Genomic DNA, 14,889 nt, shown 5'->3' with positions numbered 1-14,889 from the left:
TTCATATTGTGGCATATGGATTACCCTCTGCTCCGTAGTTCAGAGTTGCAGGGATTGCTTTTGCCTATTCAGCGGCTCTGTGTAATACGTTTCTTACCATTTAAAATATAACAAAAAAATTGCTTATAAATTTACTTTATTGTACAATCATGAATCATCCTTGGATTTTAAGCCCGCTTTCCACGCTGCAATATATCTTACAATGTGTCGGCGGGGTCACGTCGTAAGTGACGCAAATCCGGCATTGTAAGTTACATTGCAGTGTGTGACAGGTACGTGCAATTGTGATTGAATGTTAAAACGTTCATCGCATACACATCGTACCTTTCTCTAGAATTGCACGTCAGATTGTTCATCGTACCCGGAGTAGCACGATCATCGCAGTGTGTGACACCCCGGGAACGATGAACAGATCTTACCTGCGTCCTGCGGCTCCCGGCCCACAATGCGGAAGGAAGGAGGTGGGCGGGATGTTTACGTCCCGCTCAGCTCCGCCCCTCCGCTTCTATTGGCCAGCTGCCGCGTGACGTCGATGTGACGCCGAACGTCCCTCCCACTACAGGAAGTGGACGTTCGCCGCCCACATTGAGGTCGTATGGACGGGTAAGTACGTGTGACGGGAAATAATCCTTTGTGCGGCACATTCAACAAATTGAACGTGCCGCACATACGATGGGGGCGTTGCATATCGCATATGATATCGTATGCGAAATTGCAACGTGTAAAGCAGGATTTAGAATCACTATGGACACCCGTATTTCCGTTTTTCTTGTGTTCGGTGATTTTTTATTTGTGTAACTTTTCCTATTACCAGATCAGATTTGAATCACTAATTATTGTGGTCTTGTCATAACATGAAAAACCATTAATTTTTCTGTAATGTAAATTAAGGACTCAAGAAATTAAAGGCTGAGATCTTCCACTAACGAAGCAGCTGAATAAATACATGCCTGCTAAATGGATCCTCCTGATTCTAACCCATGCAGAGTGCCAGTAGCATTAGCCGGCAATATCGTAGGGTTTGAAAAAGCAAATATTCATTGTATACATATTATATTTTTTAAGATCTCATGCTGAATGATCAGTCCACCAATTTAGGTGGTCGTCTGATGTGTATGGGGGCCTCTTGATTCTTTCTTGACAAATGATGTTGGATAAGATAAAGATTGGGTAGATTGATTTCAGATGCCCCAATCTTTTTATTTTGATGAGTTCTATGGTACCCAAGACTCCACTCCTCCTAGAGAACCCAAGAACCCTTGGCCAAGTAGAGCGTTCATGTGATTGGGGAAGTCGGGAGAGATACAGGGAGATTCAGTTGAAAGAGGCCCATAATATTCTGTTGTAACGCCCATTAGAATGAAACAATCTGAACCATAAAATTACGCTTTACACCTTAATGTCCCGTATATGTAATCGATTGCATTACATTGGATGCAGGAAGTGTTCTTTGTTTTGTGTCAGACACATTTCAACATTCTTATGTAACCGTCCTTTTTGCAGCTCTTTGACATGTTGAATAAGACCTATCACTACCCTGTGCAAAGCAGCTCAGAAGTTGCATAGTCAACTACTCCAATGTTGCACGTCAATGATTGCGTTCTGAAACATTTTTAAATGCCCTCTGCCATGAGAAGGTATCAATGATCCCAACTTTTCTGAATAACACTCTTTGAGGGTACGTCGCGAGCAAAATATTTTTTACGGAATACACTCTGACATTGCATGCATAGATTGATGACCTAATAGCTTTGCACCATGAAGACGCGTGTCTCAATACTGTGCACCATTATCCTGATGAGAAATTGAGTAGGGATGAGCAATCCCGAATGGTAAATTTTCATCTAGTGTCTGGAGCTCGAACTGAAACATGGACTTCTTATGGAAGTCCATGACCAAGTTCGGATGCTGTCTGAATGCTGAATAAGGTTTGTTGAAAGGCTGCAGCACAGCCAATCAACAAACTTTTCGACATTGGAAAGATGCCTGGATGCTGCTGGGAACAAGATAAAAAAAAAATGAAGTGGGGTCCCCCCTATTTTTGATAAGCAGACAAGGTAAGGCAGACAGCTGACTGTGTTGGAAGGCTCATGGTTATTTCGTCCTTCCCAGCTTAAAAATTTCAGCCCATAGCCAACGCAGAAGTGGCACATCCAGCTCATTCTGATTGCCCTGGTGTGGTGGTAATATTTTTGGGGTAGATGTCAGCTGTGGATTGACAGTTGGCATCAAGAACAGGAGTTAGTAATGGAGAGTTGTTTATCAGACACCCCCATTACTAACCCACCAAGTGTAAAGTAAAAAAAAACACACATAGGAAGAAATAGTTTATTTGAATAAAGACTCCCCCACACTCTCTCGTTCATTAATTTATTAATTTTAAACAATCCTCAAAGTTCAGATGTAATCCAATGGTGAATAATGTCCATCGAATCCTATGGAGCGTTGTTCTTTTTTTTTTTTTAAATTCTTTATTTTAAAGCCAAACTCGTATCAAACAATACATCTCCTGCTCCCAACTGCGACGCAGGTATTATTACAGAAATGACGGTAGAATATATACAAACAATAATCACACATATGCAATTCCCATCCCCGCTACTACTCAAGTCTGGCCCAGTTTACATATTTTATAAGCCGACCCAACCTAATGTAAGTAGGGAGAAGAGCGAAGAAAAAGAAATCAAGCCTGAAAAAAGATTGAAGGATTGTAGAGAAAGAAATAAAGAGAGGGGTAGGAGAAGAGAGCAGGAGAGAAGATCAGGGAGTAGTGTAGAGAGGAAGAAAGAGAGGGGGAGAAAGAATGCGAGAAGAAAAAAAAAAAAAAAAAAAAAAAAAAAAAAAGGGGGGGGTGGAGGAGGATAAATCACGAATCCTGAGGTTCAGAGAACAAGTCCGCGTACTCCGCCGAGTAGGTGAACTCCATCCATGGGAACCATGTCCTATAAAAATCTTCCTGGCGATCATTAATAGAGGATGTCAAATCCTCCATATACATCAGATCGTTAATCCGCGAAACCCACTGTGTCACCGTGGGGGGGGTATTAGACTTCCAACCAAGCGGAATGCAAGACCTGGCAGACATGACCAGAAATCTAAGCAAAGATCTCCTATATTTAGAGACCGGGAGTTCGGATAGCTGTAGAATGAATAGCTCCGGACCCATTTTTTCAGTAGTACCGGTCACTCGTCTGATTACCTCCCCCACTTCTGACCAAAACCGCTGCAGAGAAGGGCAAGACCAAAAAATGTGCACAAAATCACCCTCCCCCTGACCGCATCTCCAACAAACCGGGTCAACTGAGGGAAACATTCTATGTAGTCTGGTCGGGACCCTGTACCACCTGGCCAACAATTTGTAATTAGCTTCCAACAGTCTGGAACTGATCGAAGTTCTATGTGCTAGCTGGAGGATGTTGTTTCTTTGTGAGTCGGATAGGCTAATCCCCAGGTCCTTCTCCCACTGCAAAAGGTAGGCCGGGGGGGGGCAAATCCCCCGGATCTGATAACATGTTGTATACCAAGGATAGAGAGTGCCGCAAAACTCCCTCTCCCAGGCACAACTTTTCAAATCCCGTAGGAGGTCCGGCATATCGACTGAAGTGAGGGAGGGAGTGCATGTAGTGCCTCATCTGCATAGCCCTCCAATCCCCCAAGGGGCCCGGAGGCAAGAAGCCCCGAATATCCGCTAGTGAAAACCAATCCCCCTCTCTACCCAGATGACAAGCTCTGAATTTGCCCCCCTGAACCCACCCCCTGAAGACCGGGTCCAAGAGACCAGGACGGAATTCCGGGTCACCTAACACGGGTGTCATAGGGGAAGGCACTGGCAAAAGGAGTCGTCTGACCTCCCTTCTCGAACAACATTCAACAGTGGCGCCGATGGTAGGATGAGATCTCAGAGCAGGCAGGGAGAGGTTCAAAAGCCAGGGGATGGCCGGGAGATGTATTTCCGAGAAGCTCTGTTCTAGGGCCACCCACGGCTTTGTGCTGGAATGGCGGCACCAGTCCAATACCCTAACCATATGCGTGGCCAAATAGTACTTTTTAAGGTCTGGGATACCCAGGCCTCCCCTAATCTTAGGTCTGCACAAAAGAGACCGGGAGAGTCTCGCCGGTTTGTTGGCCCAGATAAATTTGATCTGTAAAGAGGCCAGTTCCTTGAAGAAAGAGCTAGGGATCCTAATCGGCAAGGATTGAAAGAGGTATAAGAGACGTGGCAGGATATTCATCTTCAGTATTGCACATCTCCCGAACCATGTGAAGTAGCCCTTCCCCCAGTTAGCGCAGTCTTTTCTAATTGATTGCAGGAGCGGGTGAAAATTCAACTTGTAAATTTGACTAGAGTCCGCAGCCAACTGGACGCCCAAATACTTCAAGGACTGGCTAGCCCACCTAAACTCGAACGCGGATTGTAGCGATGTGACTTGCTCAGGAGGAAGAGATATATTTAGGGCCTCCGATTTTGACATATTAATTCTAAAGTTAGATAGAGAGGAGTATGTTTCCAACTCTCTCAGAAGATTAGGGAGGGAAACCCGAGGGTTGGTAATGAAAAAAAGCAAATCGTCCGCATAAGCCGCGATTTTATAAGTAGAACCTGAGACGTTAGGGCCCGAAATGTTAATGTTGCCTCTGATCCGACTGAGCAGGGGTTCCAGAGTCAATATGAAAATCAAGGGCGAGAGAGGACAACCCTGTCTTGTTCCATTGCGAATGGGAAACCTCTCCGAAAGGAGACCGTTCACTCTGACTGCTGCCGAAGGGATGCTGTACAGGGAACATATCCAAGCAAGCATCCTACTCCCCAACCCCACAGCCCGCAGGACTTCCTCCATAAAAATCCAGTTAACTCTGTCGAACGCTTTTTCTGCGTCGGTCGACAGAAGCATCAAAGGCAGCCCATCGGATTTAGCCTTGTGTATTATGTTCAACGCCTTAGTCGTGTTGTCCCTTGCTTCCCTACCCGTCATGAACCCGGCCTGGTCAGGGGTGAACAATCTCCCCAAGCAAAGGGGTAAGTCTATCCGAAAGAATCCTAGTGAAGAGCTTCAGGTCTGTGTTGAGGAGGGAAATGGGTCGGTAACTAGAGCACAACGAAGGATCTTTGCCCTCTTTAGGGATGACAACTATATTAGCAGCTAGGGTATCCCTTGGCAAGGGAGCAGCTTCAGAATGTGGGCCATGGTTGAATGCTGAGAGAAATGGGGAAATCAAAATGGAATCCAACTTTTTGTAATAGAGCAGAGGGAAACCATCCGGGCCAGGAGCCTTGCCTGTGGGGGATTTTTTAAGTGCAGACCAGTATTCCTCCTCCGAGATGGGTCTTTCCAGATCGGCCGCAGCCTCCGGCTTGAGATGTCCCAAGCCGGAGTCCGCGATGTACATCCGTATACGGCTACGCAACTCCGTCCTGGCCCTCTCAGACCGCCCCTCATCAATTGCATAGAGGGCAGTAAAGAAATCTTTAAAAGCGGAGGCAATGTCTTTCGGCAAAGTAGCCCACCTATCTCCCGCGATGTGCACCTTAGAGACATATCCTCTCGCTCTCTGAGTCCTCAGAGCTCTAGCCAGGGTCCTGCCACTCTTATTGCCAAATTCATAGAAATGCCGTCTACACCTAGCCAATGTTCCCCTAGCTTTACAGCATAGTAGGGTCCTCAGTTCCTCCCTCTTCTTGACCAAAATGGCCCCCACATCCCCTCCCAGAGACCCCTTGTGAATTGCCTCCAGCTCTCTAATGTCTGCCAAAAGGGATGTAGCCCTAGCTTCTCTTTCTCTCTTCAAGCGTGCCCCATGTTTGATAAACAGACCCCTCACCACACATTTGTGTGCCTCCCAGACTATGCCCGGGGACACCTCCCCCCCCCCCACTGCCACTGAAATATTCCCTCAAGGCATCCCTTATTTCCTGCATTGTCACCGGTTCATCGAGTAGCGAAGTGTTCAGGGTCCATTGACTCTGCCTCCCGATGGGGTAGCCGAGGGATAGAGTTATTGTGATCAAGGCGTGATCAGAGAATGATATGCACTCGATTGAGGAAGCCACCAGAGAGTGTAGATCCCCATGTTTAAGGAAAATGAGGTCTAACCTGGAGTAGCAATCATGCGCTGCCGAGTAAAATGAAAAATCTTTGTCTGATGGGTGCATCAATCGCCAAGTGTCTATTAGTTGATGGTCATGTAAACCCCGTCGCAAGCGACGTAGTGCCGAATGTGGCACACTGGACACCCCTTTGGAGCTATCCCTCGGCGGCTCCAACACAACATTAAAGTCACCCCCGAAGACCAGAGTACCCTCAGAGAATTCCTCTATCTGCTCAAGGTAACGCAGCAATGTAGGGCATTGACCCGAATTTGGCAAGTAGACCGCCACAAAAGTGAAAGTCTGTGTAGCAATGCGTCCCTTAAGCATCAGAAGCCTTCCCTGATCATCCGATCGAGAGTCCAACAGTTCCCATGGGAGCGTACTGGACATTAAGATGCTCGTGCCCCTGGATCTAGAGTCAGGGGAGGGTGAATGATGCACTACAGGATACCTTCTATCAGCAAGTTTGTATGGTTTTGCCTCACAGTAGTGTGTTTCTTGGAGGAAAGCGACCTGAATTCTGTTTTTCCATAGTAGGTTCAGGAGAATAGACCGTTTCTCCGGGCTGTGAAGACCCTTAACATTCAGTGAGCCCACCCGAAGCTCGGCTTGTTTCTGCTTCGTCATACTCCGTCACTGACCTCTGGAAAAACGAACAACAAATTACACCCCAGAAAAAAAAAAAAAAAAGAAAAAAAAAAAAAAAACCGGGGGGAAGGAAAGGAGGGGGGAAACGGATGAGTGGAAGAGGGAGAGTAGAGAGGATGTAGATAAGCGAAAGCAGAGACCCTTTAGCAGGGGAAAGAGAAAGAAGTAGAAGAGCAAAAAGTGGAAAGGCAGAGAGTGGAAAAGCGGCAGTTTTGCCGCACGCAGTACCAGGGACCAGCCCAGAAACTGCTTAGGGATAGTTAGGGACAAGAACTGACATGTGGCCAGAGCTCCAACCCGCGCCTCACTTATGTATGCTTAGTGACCCGGACCCCGATCTAACGAGGAGGGTCTGTCAACTTAACCTACCGCGGTCCCACCCACCCAAGACGGAAATGCAAACACCCCCCCCGCCCCCCCCACAAACGACCCAACGTCAACAGATTAAAGTTACATTGAACGTAAGTCAGTACGCTGTGGTCTGTTGGGCCCATCGAACGGCCAGAACCCTTGCCAGCGGAGCAAGGAGGTCAGGGGACACCTCCAGGCAACCCCCAACCATACTCCTCTCCCGACCACCCAGCCATCACTTTGGTCACTTCCCCGACCCATCAACAACCGAGAGATTTCATGACCCTCCAAGATCATCACAGTGGGAGGATTGGACGTCATCCCTCCTCCTTCGCCGACCAGTTGGGGCCTGAGGTTCCCACTCCATCCAGTCTGGGATTGAGCAGTCTGGTATTCCAAGAAAGTCATACAACTTTGAAAGCTCAGAGTGCCTCCTCAATGGGAACACGGTGTCCCCCTTGCGGACAATCAGATGAAAGGGGTGGCCCCATCTGTACGAGGCGCCTGCCTCTTTGATTTTGAGCAAAAGGGGATGAAGCAACCGTCTCATATATAGTGTGCGGCCAGAGACATCCGGGAATAGCTTCACCACAGCCCCATCTACTTCCACAGAGCCACGCGACCAGGCTCCCTGAAGAATCCTCTCTCTGTCCCCATAGTAATGCAAGCGACATAATACGTCTCTGGGGAAGGAAGCAGATCTGGGGCCGGGCCTTGCGACCCTATGAATTCTGTCAAAGAGATAGGCGGCCTCAGGTGGGCGATCAGTGACTTGATTGAATATAGATAAGACTTTGGTGCGCAGCATATCTTGGGGCCAGTCCTCCGGAATTCCCTTCAGCCTTATATTTTTTCTTCTGCCCCTATTTTCTTGATCGTCCAATAGCAGAGCAAGCTCCCTAATGCGGGCATTAGAAGACTCACAGTCCCGTTCAATTCTTTCCATTCTAACCTCCAGGGACTCCTGTGCTTGCTCTGTTGCCTCTATTCTATCTTCCAGCACCACCATTTCCTCTCTCAGGGTAGTCAGCGCCACCTGCTGGGAGGATTCTATTCTGGCCACCACATCCTCCAGATCTTTTTTGCTGGGGAGGGCCAATATAAGCTCTCTCAAAGCCTGCAAGTCATCCCGAGAGGGGCCAGGGGGCTGGTCGCCTGTCATCAAGGGGTCTTCTGCTTGCCCCAGAGAAGGGGGTGTACCTGGGGTGCAGAGGGACAAAGGGAATCCCAGCACTGGTGATCCCCCGGATGTCGAGGCCTCCTCTGTCTCCTCAGTGACAAGCTGTGTGGCCGGGCCTGTGGGTCCCCCCCTCCTCCACGCCTCTATACCTTGTTCTGCAGCCGCCGGTCTCACTGCTGTGGCGTTCGCTCGTTTCTCCCCTTCACCAGACGCCCGAGCTGCAGAGGCTGTGGGCGGGCGCCGGGTCGCACCAGTGGAATCCCCAGCCGGGGAACGCTGCAGAGACGCCGTCGCCATCTTGTCCTGGGCCGCCGGCGGGAGCTCCCGGCCCGGCCCCGCCAGGTATCTGGAGAGGCTCCCCTGGGACTTCTGGCTCCCTCCGGGGGATGCGGAGGTGGGGGCACCACCCGGTCTTTTCTTGGGGGCCATCCTGGATGCGGAGGGACCGCGGTAATCTGTAGAATTAAGCTGTGGGCGCAGGAGCTCTGGAGGTAAGCTTCCTCACGCCACCATGTCTAGGACACGCCCCGAGCGTTGTTCTCAGAATGATGCTCCATAGGTCACTCGTGCTCAACAGTAGACACGGAATTTCTCACGAGTGTGAATGCTATGAACCCTAACATCCACGGTTCTGCTCATCCCTAAAGTCGAGCAAATAAGTGAAGGGGTATGGTGGTGTGCACCTGGAAGTTACAAACAGAGGTTAAAAATCACTACCGTATGCAAGGGGGCATATGGTTCTAACAATAATTATCAAAGAATATTTGGGGCATTGTTCAAGCGACTCTTCTGTGGTTACACGCATTATGTAGGGCACACATATGTGGATGTGATCAGGAATTGGTCTTAGTTTACAGCTTTATAATTCATATAGATCTTATACTGTATTTTTTCTCACACAATTTATGTCAACTTTGTGTACCAATCTGCAAATGCCAGTTTCATCTATAAAAAAAGTGTTATAACTTGTGCCTTCATTTATTTCAGTTGGAAGAGGCTGATGACTGGCTGAGATATGGAAACCCATGGGAAAAGGCTCGACCAGAGTACATGATTCCTGTAAACTTCTTTGGTAAAGTTCAACACACCCCACACGGTGTAGAGTGGGTGGACACCCAGGTAAGGAGAATGAATTTTTAGGCTATGTGCGCACGTTGCGTATATACATGCAGTTACGCTGCGCTTTGTAGCGCAGCGTAACTGCATGCGTCCTGCGTCCCCTGCACAGTCTATGGAGATTGTGCAGGGGCCGTGCGCACATGGCGTTTTAGAGCGCTGCGTAAAAAGAAGTAACATGTCACTTCTTCCGTGCGCTTTGCCGGCAGCTCCTGCTCTGTCTATGGGAGGAGCTGCAGGCAGAGCGCATGGAATCGGCTTCACTACGGACATTTCTGCAGCGATTTAAAGCGCACATGTGCTCTTCAGATCGCTGCAGAAAGTTCTGCAGTGAACTGTACGCAACGTGCGCACATAGCCTTAGTCTTATTTTTACAGTGTGGGGAATTTTAGAGGATAATATAAAGGGCACAAATGATTAAACTGATCATTTAGACCTAACGAGGCTGATGTAAATCCATGTCACAAAAGATATACAATCCTTTCTTGAAATGTTCCATCTGAATATTAAAATTAGCATTTTAAGGTTCCTTTAAGACTCATTCCTATTAAAAAGGACGAAATTCAAAACCCTAGTTGTACCTTAAAGGGAACCTGTCAGGTGCAATATGCACCCTAAACCACGAGCAGTTCTGGGTGTATATTACTAATCCCTGCCTAACCATCCCTGTATGTAGTAGGATCTTTTAAAAACGTATTCCTAAAGATCTTTTATCATACGCTAATGAGGCCAGCGACTAGTCGCAAGGGCGTTACTTCTCCTGGTTAGTCAGGCTCCTTAGCATGTTAGCACAGGTCTGTGGGAGTACTAACATGCTAATGAATACACAGCGTCAGAATCATGGTCGCGCTCACCTCTCGGCTGCCACCGCTGGTTTTTGGCTCAGTGCGTAAGATCAGAAGTCCTGGACTTCCAGTCATGCGTACTATGATGCTGGGTGTAAACGTCCCGGCTTCAAACTGGTCTAGTGCGCATGACCGAAAATCCGGGGATGTTCTGATCTTGCGTACTGAGCCGGAAACCAGAGGTGGCAGCTGAGGTGAAAGTGACCATGTCTCTGACGCTGCTCAATCATTAGTGCACTGAGCCACAGGGGCATGTTTACATGCTAAGGGGGCCGACTAGCCAGGGGAACTAATGCCTTTGCGACTAATCCCTGGCTTCTTTAGCATATGATAAAAGATCTTTAGAAATACTTTTTCTAAAGATCTCTTTATCTATACTACTAGATACAGGGACAGTAAAGGGGGCTTTACACACTACGACATCGCTAATGCGTTGTCGTTGGGGTCATGGAATTTGTGACGCACTTCCGGCTGCATTAGCGATGCCGTTGCGTGTGACACCTATGAGCGATTTTGCATCGTCGCAAAAACGTGCAAAATCGCTCATCGTGACATGGGAGTCCATTCTTAAATATCGTTACTGCTGCAGTAACGATGTAGTTTGTCGCTCCTGCGGCAGTACACATCGCTCCGTGTGACACCGCAGGAACGAGGAAGCTCTCCTTACCTGCCTCCCGGCCGCTATGCAGAAGGAAGGAGGTGGGCGGGATGTTACGTCCCGCTCATCTCCGCCCCTCCCCTGCTATTGGGCGGCGGTTCAGTGACGCTGCTGTGACGTCGCTGTGACGCTAAACGAACCGCCCCCTTAGAAAGGAGGCGGTTCGCCGGTCACAGCGACGTCGCAGGCAGGTAAGTATGTGTGACGGCTCTGGGCGATGTTGTGCGCCACGGGCAACGATTTGCCCATGTCGCACAACAGATGGGGGCGGGTACCCACACTAGCGATATCGGTACCGATATCGCAGTGTGTAAAGCGGCCTTTAGGCAAGGATTTGCAATATTCACCCAGAACTGCTCGTGGTTCTGCGTGCATAGAGGAGCTGACAGGTTCACTTTAAAAAGATCTCACTAAATACTGTTATTTTTTACATTCTTTCAGAATTTTTCGAACTGAACTTTTTTTTTTGCTCTCTTTCTCTCTTAACTTCACTAAAGTGACCTCTAAATACTAAAGATTTCCATACATCTTAAACAGCAGTTAACTAACATCTTGCCTACACACATATAAAACAGGTTAAACTGAGTGGGCACATATTTTTGATGGTGAGAGTGGAGTAAGACACTGCCAGTCAACTCTGGCGGTGGCTTATCTACCAGAGAAAAAGTATTTGGAGTTGTAGTTTTGTTGTTTTATTATGCCGTTTTGTTTATGATTAATTTCTACTACTATTTTATTATATATTATTGTTCTTTTTTCTCTTGCATTCCACAGGTTGTTCTTGCTCTTCCATATGATACCCCTGTTCCAGGATATAGAAATAACACATGTAACACCATGAGGCTATGGTCGGCAAAAGCCCCCAATGACTTCAACTTGAAGGACTGTGAGTATTTTATGACAAATTATTACTTTATCACCACTTCTATCTATTGAGTCTAAAGGTCGCTTTACACGCTGCGACATCGCTAGCAATCGCACCCGCCCCCATCGTTTGTGCGTCACGGACAAAATCGCTGCCCGTGGTGCACAATATCACTAGGAAGCGTCACACGTACTTACCTTCCTACCGACGTCGCTGTGGCCGGCGAACCGCCTCCTTTTTAAGGGGGAGGTTCGTGCGGCGTCACAGCGACATCACACAGCGGGCCACCAATAGAAGCGGAGGGGCGGAGAGCAGCCGCATTAACATCACGCCCACCTCATTGCCGGAGGACGCAGGAAGGCTGTTGTTCGTAGTTCCTGGGGTGTCACACGTAGCGATGTGTGCTGCCTCAGGAACGACGAACAACCTGCGTCCAGAATGAGCAACGATCTTTTGAAAATGTCAAATTGTCAACGATCAACGATTAGATGAGTATTTCTGATCGTTAGTACTCGTTCGTAGGTGTCACATGCAACGTGGTCGCTAACGATGCCGGATGTGCGTCACGAATTCCGTGACCCCGACGACATATCATTAGATACGTTGTTGCGTGTAAAGCAGCTTTTAGGCTATGTGCGTACCTACATGCTGAAATTTCTGCAGCGATTTGGCAACACGTGTGCGCTGCAAATCGCTGCAGAAACACTGCTTACTGGATGCAGTGTGTTTGCAGCATAGATGCCGATTTCATGCGCACTGGATGCTGCCTCTCCCATAGACAGAGTGGGAGCAGCATCCAAAGCACACGAAAGAAGTGACATGCTGCATTTTTAAACCTAGTGATTTTGTCACATTTTGACACTCCAATCGCTGCTTTCAAAAAAGCATCGTGTGCACAGATTATGCACAATCTTCATAGATTATGCAGGGGACGCAGGATGCATGCATTTACGCTGCAGTGCTAAACACAGAGTAAATGCATGAAATTACGCTACGTGCGCACATAGCTTTACAGTGAAATGTGATGTGTAACCACTAGGTACTTGCTTCCTTTGCCAATTTTCAGGCTAGAGAGCATGATTTCCATGAAGCTGCACCAGAAGGATGGAATCAAGGCCCAATGATAACTGTTCTGTACAGATGATTTTTCCCAGACTCCTTATCATCACAGACAGGAGTACAATACAAATAACTATATACTGTAGAAGATAACACAGGATCCACCATTCACAATAGCTGTTATCACAGCTCACCTCCTCCTCCTCCTGTACAATGACTGTTAACACCTCTATATCCATTCACAATAGCTGGTATCACAGCTCTCCTCCTCCTCCTGTACAATGACTGCTAACACCTCTATATACAGTAGATAACACAGGATCCATCATTCACAATAGGTATTATCAAAGCTCACCTCTTCTTCCTGTACAATGACTGATAACACCTCTATATACAGTAGATAAAACAGGATCCACCATTCACAATAGGTGATGTCACAGCTCACCTTCTCCTCCTGTATAATGACTGATAACACTTCTATATATATTAGGTAAAACAGGATCCATTATTCGCAATAGGTGATGCCACAGCTCACCTCCTCCTCCTGTATAATGACTGACAACATCTCTATATACAATAGATAAAACAGGATCCACCATTCACAATACAAAATGTCAAAGCTCACCTACTCCTCCTGTACAGTGACTGAAAACACCTCTATATACAGTAGATAACACAGGATCCACCATTCACAATAGGTGATGTCACCGCTCACCTTTTCCTTCTCATGTACAATGATTTGATAACACCTCTATATACAGTAGATAACAAAGAATCCGCCATTAACAATAGGAGATATCACAGCTCACCTCTTCTACCTCCCTTCATAATGACCTTTTCCTAGATTAAGAGGTACTCCATTTGTACCTCTATACAAACACATAGTCCATCTGTTATTGCTAATGTCCTTGTGACCAGCAGGAAGTAAAAGTCTAGGGGCCAATATGAAAATTTCAAGATTTTTTTTTTACTTTATTTTTATATAAGCAATCATATAAAAAAAAATAATAAAAAAATATATTTAAGTTAAAAATCTGATCTAAATAGGTAATTGTTTGAATATAAATTACCATTTTAATAATTTCATAGGCACTTATAAGTATGTTGAACATATTTTTAAATTTCTTATTGTATTATAATTTCTTACTACATTTCCTCTACCGCATTTTCCATCTTTGAACACTTATACCTTGAAAAATGTATACAATTTCTTAATCACAATTCTTAACAACAATTCTTGTCTATCTTCACTCCTCAGTCAATGTTGGTGGCTACATCCAGGCTGTCTTAGATCGTAACCTTGCGGAGAACATCTCACGTGTCCTCTATCCAAATGATAATGTGAGTAGTAATCATCCATGAAGCTTATTCTGTATATAATATTTAATATTCGGGATGAATTTGTGTACATGCTTTATATACAAATACTAGCTGTACTACCCGGCTTCGCCCGGGTTAATAACTGCTGTTAACAAAATAGAACATATTAACAAAAATGTATTCTGCACACAAAAACCACAAAACAAATAGATATAAATGTAATTATAATGTCTGTATCCCCCTCTGTATATATCTCTTTGTCTCTCTCTCTCTCTTTGTCTGTCTGTCTCTGACTGTCTCTGTCTCTTTTTCTGTCTGTCTCAATCTCTTTCCCTGTCTATCTATCTTTCCCTGTCTGTCTATCTCTGTCTCTTTCCCTGTCTGTTTATCTATCTCTGTCACTTTCCCTGTCTGTCTCTTTACCTCTCTTTCCCTGTCTGTCTCTTTCCCTCTCTTTCCGTGTCTGTCTATTTCCCTCTCTTTCCCTGTCTGTCACTTTCCCTCTCTTTCCCTGTCTCTTTCCCTCTTTCCCTGTGTCTGTCTCTTTGTCTGTCTCTTACCCTGTCTTTGTCTGTCTCTTTCCCTCTCTTTCCCTGTCTGTCTGTTTCCCTGTGTCTGTCTCTGCCTCTATGTCTGTCTCTTTACCTGTCTGTGTCTGTCTCTTATCCTGTCTCTCTCTTTCCCTCTCTTTCCCTGTCAGTCTGTCTCTTTGTCTGTCTCTTACCCTGTCTATGTCTGTTTCTTACCCTGTTTGTGTC

General features: G+C 46.6%; 1 protein-coding gene across 1 annotated transcript in view; it reads left to right on the top strand.

The window, feature by feature from the left end:
- PYGM (glycogen phosphorylase, muscle associated) overlaps positions 1-14,889 on the top strand; it is a 60,137-nt gene that overhangs the window by 11,363 nt on the left and 33,885 nt on the right. The window contains exons 5-7 of the mRNA XM_075326142.1: positions 9,255-9,386; positions 11,662-11,773; positions 14,070-14,152. Of these exons, the coding sequence (XP_075182257.1) occupies positions 9,255-9,386; positions 11,662-11,773; positions 14,070-14,152 (327 nt within the window). The remainder of the gene's footprint in view (positions 1-9,254; positions 9,387-11,661; positions 11,774-14,069; positions 14,153-14,889) is intronic.

The sequence above is a fragment of the Anomaloglossus baeobatrachus genome, chromosome 10 (assembly GCF_048569485.1).
Source record: "Anomaloglossus baeobatrachus isolate aAnoBae1 chromosome 10, aAnoBae1.hap1, whole genome shotgun sequence".
Classification (NCBI taxonomy): domain Eukaryota; kingdom Metazoa; phylum Chordata; class Amphibia; order Anura; family Aromobatidae; genus Anomaloglossus; species Anomaloglossus baeobatrachus.
The sequence above is the reverse complement of the archived record's forward strand: the minus strand, read 5'-3'. Positions and strand labels throughout refer to the sequence as shown.